This window comes from Cnephaeus nilssonii, assembly GCF_951640355.1.
Source record: "Cnephaeus nilssonii genome assembly, chromosome: 11".
NCBI lineage: Eukaryota > Metazoa > Chordata > Mammalia > Chiroptera > Vespertilionidae > Cnephaeus > Cnephaeus nilssonii.
This window is the reverse complement of record NC_137082.1, coordinates 26,853,458-26,872,226: the sequence shown is the minus strand read 5'-3', so window position 1 is coordinate 26,872,226 and position 18,769 is coordinate 26,853,458. Positions and strand designations below refer to the sequence as shown.

General features: G+C 41.2%; 1 protein-coding gene across 1 annotated transcript in view; it reads right to left on the bottom strand.

The window, feature by feature from the left end:
• Positions 1-1,958: 1,958 nt before the first annotated feature.
• HAO1 (hydroxyacid oxidase 1) overlaps positions 1,959-18,769 on the bottom strand; it is a gene marked incomplete at its 5' end in the record, with an annotated part of 57,288 nt that continues 40,477 nt past the window's right edge. The window contains 4 exons of the mRNA XM_079783450.1: positions 1,959-2,092; positions 4,225-4,294; positions 4,409-4,567; positions 13,944-14,035. Of these exons, the coding sequence (XP_079639576.1) occupies positions 2,022-2,092; positions 4,225-4,294; positions 4,409-4,567; positions 13,944-14,035 (392 nt within the window). The 3' untranslated portion in view covers positions 1,959-2,021. The remainder of the gene's footprint in view (positions 2,093-4,224; positions 4,295-4,408; positions 4,568-13,943; positions 14,036-18,769) is intronic.

Sequence of the window (18,769 nt, the reverse complement as noted above, 5' to 3'; positions counted from 1 at the left end):
CAAACCACCACAGGCCCCTCGCTCAGGCCGCCCCACACCCCAAGGGAACCCCCACCCTTATCTGTGACACCCTTCAGGGCAAACCAGCTGGTCCCCACCCGTGCACCAGGCCCTGGTGGGATCGGGCCTAAACGGGCAGTCGGACATCCCTCCAGGAGTCCCAGATTGGAGAGGGTACAGGCTGGGCTGAGGGACAACCCCCCGCCATGCACGAATTTCATGCACCGGGCTTCTAGTCCTATATAATAAAAATCCAGCAACCGAATGGCAGAATGACCAGAATGACCAGTCAACCAGTCGCTATGATGTGCACTGACCACCAAGGGGCAGATGCTTAACGCAGGAGCTGCCCCCTGGTGATCAGTGTGCTCCCACAGTGGGAGCACCGCTGGGCTGACCGGGATGAGTGGCACTTCCACAGCGGGCCGATCCCCACAGGCCACGCCCCCCACCAGTGCACAAATCCCGTGCATCAGGCCTCTAGTAAAACAATAAGACATAATATAATGATCTTATTTTAAGGCAGTGTTTTTCTCATTTGTTTCACTCAGTACTTCACAGTGGTTGAACAACCAGGGAAATGTTGAAAAATCAATCTCAAAATTACACTGACTATGAAGTCCACCTACAATCCATTATATGACTGGTTTGGGGATAAATCTAAAAGTCACGTGACCAGGTCTCTGTGGGCAACCAGTGAAGCTGCACAGGACTCCACACTAAGAAAGGGGCCTCATGCCTGGGTTTAATGTTCTATGGCTGTTGGCTTGAAATTCTTAATAATTTCATCTTTGAGTTCATTTTTCATAAGGAAAAGCCAAAGAGATAAGCTGGGGGCCTGGAGCCTAGATTCACACATTGTCTCATCTCCGGCCATCTCCTCCCCTCCCCTGAATGAGTCCTTGGCTGCTCTCTCACCCAGTGACAAGGCCACCCTCCACCCCACGGGTCCTGGACCTGGACTGAGAAGAGTTGGGGCAGGTCACAGGATGGTGTCCCAGGCACCTGTGAGGGTCTGCACTTGCCCTGTGCATATCCCCATGCCCAAGGAAACGTGGCATTAAATGGCAAATAAAAGATACCATGACAGATTAAGAGAAAAACTATAGAAAAAAGAAAAGGCTTTTTCTTACTTTTTGAACAAGGGACTGACATTTTCATTGGGCATGATCCTCACAAATAATGTAGCTGGGTTTGCACATGGTTGTGATGGAAAGAAGCAAGAGAATAAAGAAGAAGAACTAGACAGTATGAGAAATAATGCAGCATGCATGGAAGAATAGGGAACCAATTAGCATTAAGAAAGTACAATGGTTAAATTCCATATTGTTGCAAATGGACCAGATATACTCTTTTCAAAATAATGTTTTATTTCTTTCTGGTTATAAAGCAATGTATATCACAAAATATTCAGATATATTCAGACACTGAAGATGGGAATGAAAATCTATATTCAAAGAAGTAGCAACAGCTCAGGGTATTAAAAAGTATCTAGAAAATCACAAATTACCACCAACTCATCCCAAGTCTATCAAGTGCTACCTCCTCAGTGTTGCGAATCCAAGTCTCCCAGGCATGTTGAACTTTTTGAACCTGAGCTTATAATTTAAGAACACTGTTTTATGGATATCTAAACACAATGCAGGCTAATAAACAGTGTGATCATTATCTTTCCACCTCAGCATTAGCTACCTTCAAGTTTACCAAAGGATATCTTTTGTTTTTCAGCACGTCAGCCTGCCAAGGGATGACGTTGTCTAAACACATTTTCAATGTTTTCTTTTTAACAGTTAATATATTTCCAGGATGCAAGTCCATTTCTTTCTAAAAGGTTCCTAGGACACCCATTGAAAAGTCAAAAGCAATGAACTAAAAGGGATTGCTATTTTGTTGGAGAAGAACGACACCCTTTGTATCGAAGTGGGGAATTACAGACTGTGGTCACCCTCTGCACAGTGTCTCTTTGTCAAGTAATACATGCTGGAAAAAAAATAATACAGATGGGAAAATATTGTGCACTGTCAGATCTTGGAAAGGGCCAAAGGATTTTTCCTCACCAATGTCTTGTCGATGGCTTTCACATTCTGGCACCCTGAAAAAATAATGCATACATTTAATATGAAATGAATGCAATAATAATCAGGCAGGTAATCGTTTTCCCAAGGAATGTAAAACTTGACAAATGTAAGGTTTATGATTCAAGGTAGCCTTGCCAAATCTTATGTGGCATGAGACCATTTTTATTACCTAAACAGTCCTTAACACAAAATGACTGGCACATATTTTTATTAACACAAAGAGTATATTCTTTCTGCCACATTTAATAAAGAGCCAGTGGCTGAAAGCTCTCTTTTAGGATATGTCTGTAGCAAATTAAAATGCATAGTGAGGATTCACAGAATGGCATTCTTCTCACTGAGGCTGTGTCCACACAGGCTCAGCACAGTAGTGAGTAGACCATTGATCTTGGGGAGTCTATCTAAGGAGACAATCGGGGTGATATGGATCACAGAAAAGGAAGCCCTCATTATCTTCAAAAGTTTGGGAGTTGATAATTAACTCAAGGTCATTCTTTGCATGTAGAGGTCGATCGGAGTCAAATCCAAAACAGTTCTTAGTAATAATGCTGCTTATTTACTTATTCGTTCATTCTGCAAATATTGTTTATGTGCCAGGCACTGCTCTATACACTAGGAATACTGCAGTGAAGACTATAGACAAAGATCGCTGCCTTGTGCTTCTTATGTTCTAGAGAGGAAAGAGATGATACATAATGCATATGATTTAAAAAAATAAATCATAAGATAGATGATCTATAGAAGGTGATAGGTGCTATGGTACAATAATGAGATAATAATAGGGAAAGAAAACTGGAAGCCGAGTGGGTGGGCAGAGAGCAAATTGCCATTTTAAATAGGGTGGTCAGGATGGGGCCCTTGGAGAAAGTACAGTGAATCGTAAGTGTGACTTGAAGGGTGTGAGGGAATCAGCCATGTAAATATCTAGGGGAAGAGCCCTAAGGCTGAAACATGTCTGGCATAGCCAAGGAACAGCCAGGAGATAAATGAACCCTGAGCAGAATAAGCAATGGTGACAGTAGCAGGAGTTGAGATCAGAGAGGTGGTAGAGGTCAAACCACACAGGGCCTTATACACCACTGGCCTTTACTCTGAATAAACCCAGAACAGTTGAGCATTCTGATGAGAAGAGTGACATGATCTGAAGTAATCTGACTGCCGTGATCAGAATGGGCTGGGAGGCAGATATAGGCAAGGATAGACAGACAGACCTATAAGTCCCAAGGGAAGAGAAATGTTGGGAAGGATACACAGAGAGACTATCGGAATATCCAAGGTGAAGAGAGATGATGATGGCTCTGGCTAGAGTGATGGCAGTGGAGGTGGTAGGTGAAGTCAGATTCTGATTATATTTTGCAGATGGATCCTCTGCAGATGTAAGGGTGTGAGGAAAAAGAAAAGTCAAGAGTGACTTGAGAAATTGTCATCTGAGCACCTGAAACAAGGGTGATAATGTGAACTGAGATTGGAGAGTCTGCAGGTGAAGCAAGTTTTAATAGGAAAAGTTAGCAGTTTAGTTTTGAAGAGATAGAGTCTGAGATGCCACTTAGACATCCAAGTAGAGGTGTTGCCTAACCAGTTAGATTTATTGTTCATGTGCTATGAAGTGAGGAAGAGTATGATGTAGTATTCACCCTGAAGGTACTCATCATTACCCAAATATCCCGATAAGACTTTCAAAGATAGAGGCTAAGTAAATGTTACAGACTGTGCACTCTGCAGAGTTCCTCAGTTCAGAGGGTGCTCGGCACTAGAGCTATAAATATGGAGCTGACTTAAATTTAATTACAGCCCCAAATAATTCCATCTCCTTACCCCTCAAACTCACTTCTCCCCACCAAGGAGTCTTGGCTTAATGACCACTGGAAGAAAAGAAAGTTGTAGCCCAACCAGTGTGGCTCAGTGGTTGAGTGTTGACCTATGAACCAGGAGGTCACAGTTTGATTCCCGGTCAGGGCACATGCCCGGGTTGCGGGCTTATTCCCCAATGTGGAATGTGCAGGAGGCAGCCAATCAATGATTTTCTCTCATCATTGATGTTTCTATCTCTCTCTCCCTCTCCCTTTCCCTCTGAAATCAATAAAAAAAAAAAAAGATACTTATAAAAGAAAAAAAGAAAGTTGTAAATTCCAAAGACAAATCTTACCACTCAGAGCCATGGCCAACCGGAATTCTTCCTTTAGTATCTCAAGGACATCTTGAACACCTTTCTCTCCCTAAATAAGGAAAAGATACAGATCTTTTGGGTAAGTCATTCTGGCTTTTTCATGTATTTATTTCACTGTTGAGTTATCCTGTTTTATGTATTTATTTATTTGTCCTCCAATTACCTGGGAAGCCAAACCCCAAATGATTGGTCTCCCCACAAACACAGCCTTGGCTCCCAGGGCCAGAGCTTTCAGAACATCAGTGCCTTTCCGGACACCCCCGTCCAGGAAGACCTCCACCTTCCCTTCAACGGCCTCCACGATTTCAGGCAGAGCATCAATCTGTGGAAAGAAGAGGTCAATCATGTGACGATACTCTGCATGATGCATTGTTACCCCACTCAACCTCCACAGCCCACTGACCATCTGACTAGGGCTCAGACTAAAAGAAGCTAAGTAGATTTGAAATCAACAGTAAATTCCCCCTGAAATAAAAGTGGTGCAAATGCTAGTAACTAAAACAAACAAACAAAAGCACAACAACAACAAACTATATTTGGAATTGGGTGGCTTCTTTTTCTTTCAGAGACCACAATATTTTTTCTGTTCCTGATATTCAAATTCAAAAATCATGATTTTATTTTATTTTTGTGTTGATTTTTATAGAGAGAAAAGAAGGGAGAGAGAGAGAAATCAATTTTTGCTGTTCCACCTATTTATGTATGCATCAGTATATTCTTGTATGTGCCCTGACTGGGGATCAAACCCAAAACGTTGGAGTATTGGAATGATGCTCTAACCAACTGAACTATTTGTTCAGGGCCAAAGATAATGATTTTTTAAAATATAAACCTAATTTTATTTTATTATTATTTTTAAATATATTTTTATTGATTTCAGAGAGGAATGGAAAGGGAGAGAGATATAGAAACATCAATGATGAGAGAGAACCACTGATCAGCTGCCCCCATCCACCCCCACCCTCTGCACACCCCACACTAGGGCCTGAGCCCCACAACTCTGGCATGTGCCCTGACTAGGCACCAAACCATGACCTCCCAGTTCATAGGTCTCCATGAAAAAGAATACACACACACACACACACACACACACACTAGAGGCCCGGTGCACGAATCCCTCAGCTTGGCCTGCACCCTCCAATCCGAGACCCCTCAGGGGATGTCAGAAACCAGCAGTCCAACATCCCCCATGGGATGTAGTAGTGTGGGAAGCAGCAAGTGGCCGGGGAGGAGCCCGAGCCCGGGCCAGGAAATCCTGGGCCCGTTGCACCTGCTGCCGCCACTTGGTAGGGCTATCGTGGAGGCGGGAGAGGCTCGCGTTGCTGCAACTGTGCTTGCCAGCCATGAGCCTGGCATCTGACACCCAGCAATCAGCAGAGCGGCACTCCTGCTGTGGGAGCGCACTGACCACCAGGGGGCAGCTCCTGCATTGAGCATCTGACCCCTGGTGGTTAGTGCGCATCATAGCAACTGATCGTTTGGTCGTTTGGCTATTCAGTTGCTTAGGCTTTTACATATACTAGAAACCCAGTGCACAAAATTTGTGCACAGGTAGGGTCCCTAGGCCTGGCCAGCAATCAGGGCCGATCAGGTTCCCTGCCTCCCCTCACCACCCATGCGCCATAACCATGTGGTTCCCCCCACCTCCCACCTTCCCACCTCCTCCTTCCCTCACTCCCTCAGCGCCCTGCTGCCTCTGGTCACCTGCCATGCTCCACACTGCCCCCTGGTGATCAGCACATGTCATAGCAAGCAATCAAACTCCCATTCTCCCAGTTGAACTCCCAAGGGGACACTTTGTATATTAGCCTTTTATATATATAGAAGATAGATGTATGTGTATATGTGTGTGTGTGTGTGTGTGTATTTAATTCTCACCCTAGGATATTTTTCCATTGATTTTTAGAAAGAGTAGAAGGGCGGGGGAGAGACAGAGAGAAAAGTATCGATGTGGCAGAGACACATCAATTGGTTGCCTCCCACATGCCCCCTGACCAGGGCCTGGATTGAGCCTGCAACTGAGGTATATGCTCTTGACAGGAATCAAATCTGGGATCCTTCAGTTCATAGGCAGACACTCTATCCACTGAGCTAACCAGCTTGGGTGAAAATATCTATCTTGCTTTTAAAGGGATATGACCAGCCGAAACCGGTTTGGCTCAGTGGATAGAGCGTCGGCCTGCGGACTCAAGGGTCCCGGGTTCGATTCTGGTCAAGGGCATGTACCTTGGTTGCGGGCACATCCCCAGTGGGGGGTGTGCAGGAGGCAGCTGATCGATGTTTCTCTCTCATCGATGTTTCTGGCTCTCTCTCCCTCTCTCTTCCTCTCTGTAAAAAATCAATAAAATATATTTTTTAAAAAAATAAATAAAAAATAAAAAAATAAAGGGATATGACCACATGCACCTTGAAGGTCCTCATCTTGATTGACAATTGATAATGAGCTTATATCATCACTGGAGAACACAAGATCCTCATAGAGGTTGATCTGGGAAATTGCATCATTGTTCCTGATCTTTCACATCACTCTGAACCCACTTATTTTTCAAGGCAATTTTGCAGTTTCCCACTAAAAAGAAAAAACAAATTCAGTGCACTTGCCCAGTCCTTGACGTTGGCCTTGGTCTTGCAACCTTCTTTGATCAATAGCATGTAAGCCAGTGGTTCTCAACCTTTCTAATGCCCCGACCCTTTAATACAGTTCCTCATGTTGTGGTGACCCCCAACCATAAAATTATTTTCATTGCTACTTCATAACTGTAATTTTGCTACTGTTATGAATCGTAATGTAAATCTCTGTGTTTTTTGATGGTCTTAGGCAACCCTGCTAGCGGTTCTCAACCTGTGGGTCGCGACCCACAGGTTGAGAACCGCTGCTGTAGAGCCTAAGACCATCGGCTCTACAACCGATGGTCTTAGGCAACCCTGCTAGCGGTTCTCAACCTGTGGGTCGCGACCCACAGGTTGAGAACCGCTGCTGTAGAGCCTAAGACCATCGGAAAACACAGATATTTACATTACGATTTATAACAGTAGCAAAATTACAGTTATGAAGTAGCAATGAAAATAATTTTATGGTTGGGGGTCACCACAACATGAGGAACTGTATTAAAGGGTCGCGGCATTAGAAAGGTTGAGAACCACTGAAGCAGAGGTGGAGAGTGTCATTTCTGGGCATAGGCCTTAAACAACCTCGTGGGTCTCAACTTTCTCTTGCACCTGTGCCATTTGCTGTGAGAGGAGAATCCCCTGGTCAATCCTCCCCACTTAGGCCCCAGGATAAATATTCAGGAAGCAGAGCTAGCCCAGCCAAACCCAACTGGACCTGAGACTGGGAGCACAGCCACCTACCCAGTACCAAATCCATATCAGCAGACCGCCAGTTCATACAGAGTTTCATGGGAATAAATTACTGTTGGTTTAAAACACTGAATTTGGAATCTTGTTTTATAGCATCACGTGCCAATAGTGAATATAGTTGGCTAATCGCCAATATAGTTCATAGCTAATAGCTGACACTGTCAGCTACTTTGATCTAAATCTTTGCACTTGGGAATGGAAATAATTCCCAAGGTGACCTGCAGGTCAAAATCTATAGAAATTATTCACATTCATACCAACATATTTAAATCTCAAGTTCAATCCAATCCCTACTTAAAATGCATGCTGAAAAAGCTACCAGGCATTCAAGTGCAGGTTTTTCTCAAAATAATTGTGCTGAAATCACTCAGAAGTTTTTCCCACTTCGCCCCTAAAACTTTAGAGGAAAAACTTAAAAAGAGTTTTATGTAAAAGGCTGAAGACCAAACCCGGCAACAGATTTGGAGGAAGTGAAGGCAACATTTGGCGTGCAGCCCCTAAATGTTTGGCAAGTACTGTGATTTTCCTCTTTTTCCTTTTGGCTTCTCTGCCTTGCCAAACATGCTTTGGATCCATTTACATATGCCCCTTTACCTATACATAGTCCTCCTTTTACAGTCAGGCAAGTTACATCAACATAGAAATGCTACAATTTCCAAGGGATGATGCAAGCTATAATTAAGCATATTTCCCCATTTGAAACCAGAACCAAAGAATAATATTAGCTAGCTCGGGTTCAATACACATTTTCAAAGTCACGCAACTCAAGTCTCTTTAGGTTATTTCCAATGCCCAGCCTGGCCTAAAAGGAAACTGTTACGGATAATTTAAATGTGAATCCTGGGTTATAAAAAGGAACCCAGATTGGTGTTGCATGTGTCTGTGGACAAGCCTGTACTATTCGTTTGCTGAGGATTTCTATCCTTCTCTTCCTCCCTCCTTTTTCCCCCTTTATTGCAATTTTACTGAGTAAGTATTTCAGAGAATAATTCTGATCAGGGGCTATTAAATAAATAAATATCATAGACAAATCCACTATTTTATGACTCTGTTATGTTTTCTTCTTTTCAGCTTGCTACACATCTAAGAGACCATTCATTTCAGCTTTTCTTTTCTTAGTGGTTCTTTAAACAACTAGTTGTGGCCTTAACTCCAGTGGGTTTAATATACAGAAAAAAATATGGCAAATCCCACCCAATATACTATTGCTCATTCACCCATCCATTCATCAAACACTTTATTGAGGAGCTGGTATATTCAAGTCACTATGCCAGGTGGTTTAAAGAGTCCGAAAAGGAAATCTCAGAGACGCAAGAAGGACAGAGACACCTTTTTGCTGTTCCCACTCAAATAACTTTCTCCCAAGGATGCTCTTGGTCCTCCAGAACTTCCACTCACAGGGAGCTCTCACCTTTCTACCTTCCTGTTGCATCCATCACTATATCCCTAATTTCTGACATTTTAGGGTTGGAACCCTTTAAAGGTTTCAAACCAAAGCAATTGAACATAAACAAAAGCAAGCAAAACCAGAGTTGAAAAAAGAAGAAGACAGAGTCCAGGCCACTGCCCATAAATCCTTCCCTGACTCTCTGTCTTGCCCATCACACTTCACCAGGCATCCCTGGGGAGTTTCTATTAAGCCCACTTAGAAAACCATTGGCCCACATAAGCAAGCCCTGCTTACTTACAATTGCAAAAATGTCTTCATTTCCTTAAAATGTGACATTTCAGCTCCTCCCATCACAGGGGAGAAATATGACCAGAAGAGTCTATTTCCTCGCCCCTTGAGTTTGAACTAACTATTGTGACCAACAGAATATGAGAGAAGCGACAATATGTCTGTTCTAAGCCTAGATCCCAAGAGGCCTTGTGGGCTTGCACTTACTCTCAGAAGTTGGCCACCTCATGAGAACCGGCTCAGCTAATGTGCTAGATGTGAGACAATTAAAAGCTGTTCCTGCTGATGCCAGCCTACACCAACCTGTCCAAGTAGACCCAGCAGCTGACCACAGATGCATATGAGTGAGCCCAGCCAACACCAGAATAGCCTCCCAGACAATCTCAGACTGAATTGCCAACTCACAAAATTGTGACATAAGTAAATGGCTATTGAATTTTGGCCAGTAAGTTACACAGCAAAAGCTAACTAACACATCAAGTGTTTCTCAAAGGTAGAATTGCATGGATCTCTTTTAAAAGGAAAAATAAAATATTTTGGATCTCATAGAAGAGCCCAAGGAATCAAGAAACACTTGACTTAACAACCCAAATACTTATTTTAAGAAAATCTTCTGCAGTTAAGAATTTTTACTAGAAAAGAATGGTATATTCATAAGTTTAAATTTGGGTCCAGTTAACATTAAAACAAAAATGAAAAAAAAAAATGCTGCTACGGTTCAATGGCTCGAGAGAATCTATCTTTAAACCCCAATTTGTCATGTTCAGTACTATAGATTTTGGAAATGGATTTGATTCTGTCATATTGTTCTCTAATGACTTCATGATCAGTCGTGATCACATTATTACCTTGCAGGTAAGGACCTTGACATGAGCTTAATTTTTAATTCCTTTTGGGTATAGCAGAGGTCTGGCAGGGGTTCTCAATAGTGTGGTATTAAGCTGAATGAAGTAAGATTCTTAGTGATAAGAATTTTCCATCCAAGGGAACTTGGTGATATATAGAAATGTAGAAATCATATAGTCCAGCTGCTTTATTTTCGCAACCAACACAAAACGATGAAGAAGTTCAAGCTGAAAAGTTTAAGCAACTTGCTCACCCAGGTCACACCCCTGAAAAAAGGTAAGACAAGGACTTGAACCTATGGCTCTAGACTCCTATTTTGGTGCTCCCCCCATGACATCACTCTGCCTCTATAACTCTGACTTATGATGTCACATAATCTGCAGGACAGCAGGTCCTTCTGTGTATCTACTGAAAGGTTTTACACCACAGCCTCCTCTAAGCCTTTTGCCACTTACCTCAAAACCCACATACTGAGGGAAAAACATCTTCCTGTAAACGGAATCCTTTCTCAGATTTCTCTCACCATCATGGGCCTTCAATTCTCTCTATGAGGCAAAACTCAAGCAAGCACTCCTCTCTTATGCACAGCATGCAAAGGGGAGGGTCATTGTTTTTCTTAGAAGTCTCCGAGACCACAGCTCAAAAAGCCCTTTTAGATAAGTTTCCATATCCCCTCAGCCAGAGGGAAATAAACCACACCATTTAGATATTTTTTTCCTTAAAATCTAGTTAGATTTGATTTCAGTAGATTTAGATTTTATTTTTAGAAAACAAACTTAATTTGGCCCGCACACTAAGTCAGTGTCTTCATACATAAGAGCGGCATAAATGTGCAAGAAAGCCAGGAGCTGTGACCCACTTTTCCTCCCTGCCCAGAGGAGACTCTCCACCCCTATTTACCTGCAGGCAACATTTAAAATCACCTAAAAATATGGGTCCCTATAAGTAAGGCTGAATCAGAAAGAGCTGAAAACAAGGTGCAGGGTGGGGTGGGGTGGGGTGGGGTGGGGGTGAGGAGAGATTAACCAAAGAATGTATATGCATATATGTATAACCTATGGACACAGACAATAGTGAGGTGAAGGCCTGGGGTCGGAGAGGTGGGAGTGGAATGGAGGGGGGTCAATGGGGAACAAAAAGGGGACATCTGTAATACTTTCAATAATAAAAATAAATTTAAATAAATAAATAATAACACAAAGTGATGAACAAAATAGAACCAGAGGCATGGATACATGGAATAGACTGACAGCTGTCAGAGGGGAAGGGGGTGGAGGAGACTAGATAAAAGGTGAAGAGATTAGCCAAAGAACAAATATGCATAATCCATAGAAACAGACACTGGTGAGGTGATGGCCAGAGGGAAGGGGGGCGGGGGGGTGGGGGCTGGTGGAGTTGGCTAAGGGGCAGGGGGAGAATGGGAACATCTGTAACAATGTCAACAATAAAAATAAAGTTATAAAGTTAAAAGAAAAGCAAGTCTTGACAGTGTAATCCTACAGTGTGCAAAGACTTGGTTCGTTTCTATCACTAGTGTTTGAGGGAAAACTGTTGAGTACAGGTATGTGTACCCAATATCCCCTTCTAGTCATTTAGTCTGCTCTAAGACCTATACAACTATCTATGGATTTAGTGAACTCAAACCTGCTAGTTCAATAAAACAATAACCCACTATCACTTGACTAAATTACTTGTTCTATTCTACTACCATTTGTTTGAATCAATTCAGCTGGTCATCCCAACGAAAGGCATTCATTATAACAACTATGACTGAATGATTCTGACAAAAAGGGGAAAATCCATATGATGGTCCAGTTCAGAGATGATGGTCTGGAATGTCCATCCACATGGTCTGGTAAACATATTTTTTTTTTAGTTTTGTTACATAATACTAGCTTACTTTGCCTATAATAAATCAGATTTTAGGATAAAAGGTGAAGAGATTAGCCAAAGAAGTATAAAGTCACAAAAGAAATAATGTAATGATGTTTAAACTTTAACAGATGAGAAAAACTAAGATTTAGAATAGAAATTGATGCCCTCTGCCCTATTGCATTTCGGGCCCTTCTCTCTTCCCTTCGCCACCTAACTGATCTTCCTGCCTCCTGTCATGCCAAAATCCAATTTCTAAGATTCATTGCTGCTAAACCAAGGCGATTCTATTGTATATCCAATGACTCATCATATGGAAGAAACTCCTCCTCCCTTACCTGTCCACACCAACCAGACACTGCAAACAAAATGGATTACTTGAAATTCCCCAAACATAGCCCATTCCACATTTAGGCTCACACCTCTAAAAACAGGGTCCATATGGAGACAGAGCAGAGGTGCAAGGCAACAGCAAAACCATTGCCTCATCTAAAAGAATTGTGGCCAAGTTCCCACAAGTGGACAACATGGAAGAGAACTACTTTTAAATACCACACCCACTCTAGCTCCTGACCCCATTCTGGATATGGATCCATGAAATTCACTCCAGGATATGTGTCTATCTTCATGACTTTCTATCTATTTCTGAGCCCCTAATTCTTGATCTCAAAATCTGTCCCAGTGCCTCTATTGGTCTTGGGGTTAACTGCTCTCCTTTATAGTTTTAACTCAGTATCACATTTTTCCAGCCAGTTTGGTTCACTTTTATATCTAGACTAGAGGCCCAGTGCACAAAATTCATGCACGGAGGGGGACTGTCCCTCAACCCAGCCTGCACCTTCTTCAATCTGGGACCCCTCAGACATCCCCCTCACAATCCAGGACCTCTGGCTCCTAACCGCTCGCCTGCCTGACTGCCTGATCACCCCTAACCGCCTCTGCCTGCCTGCCTGATCACTGCCTAACTTCCCTCCCCTGCCGGCCTGATCGCCCCCAACTGCCCTGCCCTGCCAGCCTGATGGCCCCCTAACTGCTTGCTCCCCCATGCCGGCCTGATCTTGCCCCTAACTGCTTGTTCCCCTGCACCGGCCTGATCTCGCCCCTAATTGCTTGCTCCCCTGCCGGCCTGATCACCCCTAACTGCTTGCTCCTCTGCCAGCCTGATTGCCCCTAACCACCTCTACTGTGGCCCCCACCACCATGGCTTTGTCCGGAAGGAGTTCGGACGTCTGTAAGATGTCCAGTCGATCTGGTCTAATTAGCATATTACCCTTTTATTAGTAAAGACTTTAGACTCTAACTTGCCTAGCATAGAGTATACAGTGTATAAAAACCATAGAAGCACATTGGAATCTCCTGGGTAGCTTTAAATATTACTGGTGCCTCTGCTCCCCATCCCTAGAGATTCTGATGATTGATCTGGGTTGCAGCCTACCTCCCCTCACTGGGGCCATAGGATTTCATCTCCCTTCCCAACCACCTACCAACTCTCTACAGCTTTCAACCCCTATATCCACAGGAAATTGAAGTCTTTCCCTACTTCTGACTTCTGTCATAGTTGTATCAATGATCTCAAACTCCACCAAAGCCTTTTGCAAATACTGTTAGCTCCTCTTCTTTGGACTTTTATGTTATAATAATTTCTATCACACTTCCATTTATATTATACCTATCAGTATACCTATGAATACAAGAGTAATCCCTGCCCACAAATGATTTATAATTTAACTTTTTTTTAGTTTGCAAATAAGCGTATTGGACTAATTATCTGATTTAGGTAATTATGTGCCATTAACTTAAAATCTGAGATCTCATATATTCACATATATTTTACCTTGACTGTTCAAAAATATATGCAGTGAGGAGGCAGACACAGAGATGATCAAAATTTTGATGGAAATGAGAAACGCAAAAATAAATCTCAGCATTTGCTACAACTCACAGTGGCTGGCACCCCATCGAGTTGTCGAGCCCCATGATTGGATACCAAGATTCCATCCAAACCATGTTTAACTGCCTCCCTGGCATCATCTCCTAGAAAAAGCAAGACAATCATGATAAGAAAAGACTACTTGACAGAAGGCTTGGGTTTAGAGGTCAAAGCATCAAAATCAAAGGGAACCTGACCTCACACATATATACCTTGCTAGGAACCCACAGCACAGACATATTAAGGGTTAGATCTAGAATAGCAGATCTATCTTGGTCAAAAAAAGTTAGCAGTCATAACAATTTAATTATAAAATAAAATTATAAGCTCTAGCTGGCTTGGCTCAGTGGATAGAGAGTCAGCCTTCGGACTGAAAGGTCCCAGGTTTGATTCCCAGTCAAAGGCACATGCCTGGGTTGCGGGCTTGATCCCCAGTGTGGGACATGCAGGAGGCAGCCAAACAATGATCCTCTCTCATCATTGATGTTTCTATCTCTCTCCCTCTCCCTTACTCTTTGAAATCAATAAAAAAAATATTTAAAAAAATAAAATAAAATTATCAATAGACTGTAAATTGACATGCACCTAAATGTATTTATCATCATAAGGAAGTACTCCTGCTAAGTATATTTTATTAGTGAATAGAGTGTCAGCCTACAGACTGAAGGGTTCTGGGTTCAATTCCAGTAAAGGGCACATGCCCGGGTTGCGGCCCAGTAGGGGGCAAGCAGGAGGTAGCCAATCAATGATTCTCTCTTATCATTGATGTTTCTATATCTTTCTCCCTTTCCCTTCCTCTCTGAAATCATTAAAAGTTTAAAAATTTTAAAAAAGAATATATAATTGGCAAGCACTTTAACAGGTAATGAACAACTCTAATTCAAAAACATTATTTAATACAAAGTTATAACTTCAATACTTATTTTAATTTGTAACTTCAATAATTATTTTAATTCTATAATTAAATGTATTTTACCCATTGAATTATATAAAAATCTAATATTAAAATTATGTTTCTTCTCTAATTATGCTTCAAAATATATTGATTTCTAAAAATATAGTTTTAAAAGAAATTAACATTTTCTTAAATCAACTTCCAAAATATATTTTATATTTCATATTTTTATTTTTTTGCAGTTTTGCACCTTATTTTATACATTAGAATTAAAGGAGAAGACATAAGGAGGTTACATGAAATTCATTGGTGGTAGATTAGGGAGGAAGGAGAAAGCAAAGCGAGCAAATCTCTGGGATTGAATAAAAAGTAAAACAAACACATAATTTTATATTGGTGGGCACAGAATAGTTAATAGTTAACAATTAACATCTATAATAATAAAAGCGTAATATGCTAATTAGACCAGACATCCTTCCAGATGTCCTTCTGGACAACCTTTCGGATGAAGCCGGGGCTGCGAGGGAAGCTGGTGCTGGCAGCTGGGGGAAGGAAGGCCTACTCTTTCATGAATTTCATGCATCGGGCCTTTAGTGATAACAATAACAATGAGGGGTTCTGTGGTCTCCTGCTCTGGTAGGTCTGGAAAAAGCAAATTACCCTGACATTACAAAGATATGTTATCATAGATGCAAAAAATCAATAGGCTCTAGCCAGTTTGGCTCAGTGGATAGAGCCTTGACCTGCAGACCGAAGAATCCCAGGTTCGATTCTGGTCAAGGGCACATGCACATACCTAGGTTGCAGGCTCCTCCCCAGCCCAGACTCTGGTCGGGGCACATGCAGGAGGCAACCAATTGATGTGTTTCTCTCACACTGATATTTCTCTCTGTTTTCTCTCTCCCACTCTCTAAAAATCAATGGAAAAATATCCTCGGTGAGGATTAAAAAAAAAAAAAAGACAATAGACAGGCTCAATTAAGGTAAAGATGGACCTTTGTAAAGGAAGATACTGGCCTAGAACATGACTATCCGCCATGACTTGCTTTTAGTTAGGAAGTTTAATTTCAGCCCATCCTATGTGGTTACTTTGGGTCTCTGAATTTGTAAGACCCATCATGGAGGCCTCCTCTGAGCTTGTCAAGTTTAGCTTGTGGCTCCTTTTACTCCATACATTACCCTTTTGGTAATAAAGTAATCCAAAAGATGCATTGATGACCAACCATTGATTTGGATAGTGTGCTCCACTGTGCTAGGAAGGCTCATTTCTAGGAAGTCAGCATTTGTCTTGCCAAACAGTGGACCACTGGAAATCAGGCAAGACCATAACCTTGGATGGAAGTCAAGGCCAAATTTTTCTCAAAAATGAAAAGCAGGTAAATGGGAGGCAGTCAGGTCTTATGGGCCGTCATTAAGAAAAACACTCTGGATCACTTGTAACCAATAAGCTATCAATATCCAAGTTTTGCTGTTTGTCTCACTTCTCTGTATTTTGCATCTAGTGTAACATTTACTTATAGTTTGAGGGCACACCATATACCTCTTCAGTTTCATAATCTGACCAACTATATTTTATATTTTAAACTATTATTCTCAGCATGTTCCCAATAACAAACCATTTACTAACAGAGTAATGAAAGTAATGCTAGTTCTCAAGTTTACAAAAATAGTTGGTTCAAGGTTGTAATGAAAATCATAATTTGGGAACTTAAGCAGATGGATACAGGAAATTGTACATATTTATTAATTCACCAATGGAGATCCAAGGGAGACCCGATTAAGAATAATAAGAAAGAGTCACAGGAGAATGTGGAATTCTGATGGTTTTCAACTGTTATGTTTAAACACCATTTCCAAACTGTTTCACAGAATACTAGATTTTAAATATTTCCATATTTTAAAGTGATGCTGGTATTATTTTTCTTCTAAAGTTATAGGTACATGAAAATGTTAAACCCATGTTTTATCGACTGAATGTTTGCATCCCCCCAAAAGCCTTGGGTTGCAGCCCTAACTTCCAAAGTGATAGTCTTCAAGGAATATTTAAGGTTAGATGAAGTCATAAAGGTGGGGCTCTCTTGATGGTATTAGTACCCTTATAAGAAGATACCAGAGAGCTTGCTCCCCAACCCTTCTATGTCCCCACAAAGAAGAAGTCATGTGAGCACACAGTGAAAAGGGGGCCTCTACATCCTAAGGAGAGAGCCTGCACCAGAGAATAAGCATGGTGGAACCCTAATCTCAGAAGTCCAGCCTCCTAAATTGGAAGAAAATAAATTTCTGTTGTTCAAGACACCCCGTCTATAGTATTTTGTTATGGCAGCCCAGCTAAGACATCATGTCATCATGTCCTTGTTGCTCTTTTCAGATCCACCTTTAATGCTATGTCAAACCCTAAAAGGCAATGAAATAGTATGAAAGGTGTTCTGATATATAAATATCAGTGTTTAGTAACTACTTTCTATGTTATCTATTTGCCTGTAAGCCCGAGTCATTATGTACTTATTATATACTAATAAATGATTGATATCCTACATTTTTTCATATTAAATATGAAACCTAATGTTTCTAGGAGACTGTTTTGGCTGTTTTAATCCAAGCATGCATTACATCTTGTGAGATCTTACTGGCAATTTTTGAGTAACTCATAAGGAAAAGGCCCTAGCTTCAAGACGATGGTTTTCCCAACCCTAATGACTAATTCATTTTTTACACTTTAATGTTGCTTTATATTTGGACCATATGTGTTTTATTATAGCTCTTTCTTTTCCTCGATTTCTAATTGCCTTCCTTTCCATTTTTCTCCATTTATCATGAGACTTAAAAAAAAATCTTTATTGTTGAAAGTATTACAGATGTCCCCCTTTTCCACCCACTGACCCCCTTCACACTGCACACCCCCCAAGACCTTCACCAAACTATTGTCTGTGTCCATGGGTTATGCATATATGTATATAATTTCTTTGGTTAATCTCTCCTTGCCCCTGACCCATCTTCCCTCTAAGATTCATCAGATTTTAGAGTATCCTCAAGGCCTTCAAACCTTTAACTTACTCTAACCTACTTAAAGCTCCTTATTTTCCCTCTGCAGACATCCCCCCTCCCCTCTGGCCTTCCTGCTCTATCCTGCTCTGATTACTCTGCCTACTGCCACCCTCATCCTATAGATTGCTCCTACTCTCTCTGAGTTGCATCTCTTGTAGTCAAGTTTATGCATTCATTTGATTTATGGTCTCCCTTATTACATTACATTCCTTTGTAACTTTCTAAACAGAAGAAGCTAAATGTACAGGTCACTTAAATAACTTCTCTTGTGTCTAAATAATTGGATTAGATCCAATATTCTACACTGAAAAATCCTTTTTCTTAGACTCTTAAAGACATTACTCCTCTGTCTTCTAGTGCCCGTTGTTGACAAGCAGATTGAAGCCAGTTTGATTCCCATTCCTCTGTAAGTAACCTGTTTTGTTTCTTCTCTCTCTTTACACACATTTCCCCCTTGAAATTTCACAAGATGTAATAAGCAGTGTTTGTTCTTTCATTGTAGTGGCCTATGTCTCTAGCATTCAGGCATGTTTGTCTTTACTAATTTCCTCCCTGTCTTCTTCTTTTACTTTTTTATCTGAAGACCTTGTCAATTGAACATTGGACATTTAAAGGGTTTTCAAGCCTCTCCTTCATTTACTCATATTTTGTTTCTATTTGTCTTGTTGCTGTTTAACATTTTGGGAAATGTCATTAACCCTATTATTCAATTCATAATTTCATTTTTAATTCAAGAAATTATATTTTTTTAAAATATCTGGTAGGTTCTTTTTATATTCTGATTTTCTTTTCATGGCAGGCTTTTCTTATTTAGGTGTATTTTCAGCTTCTCTTGGTCTATCATTTGGAATTTTTAAATTTATTTTTCTTGGTTTTTTTTTCTCTTTCCTCTAGAGTC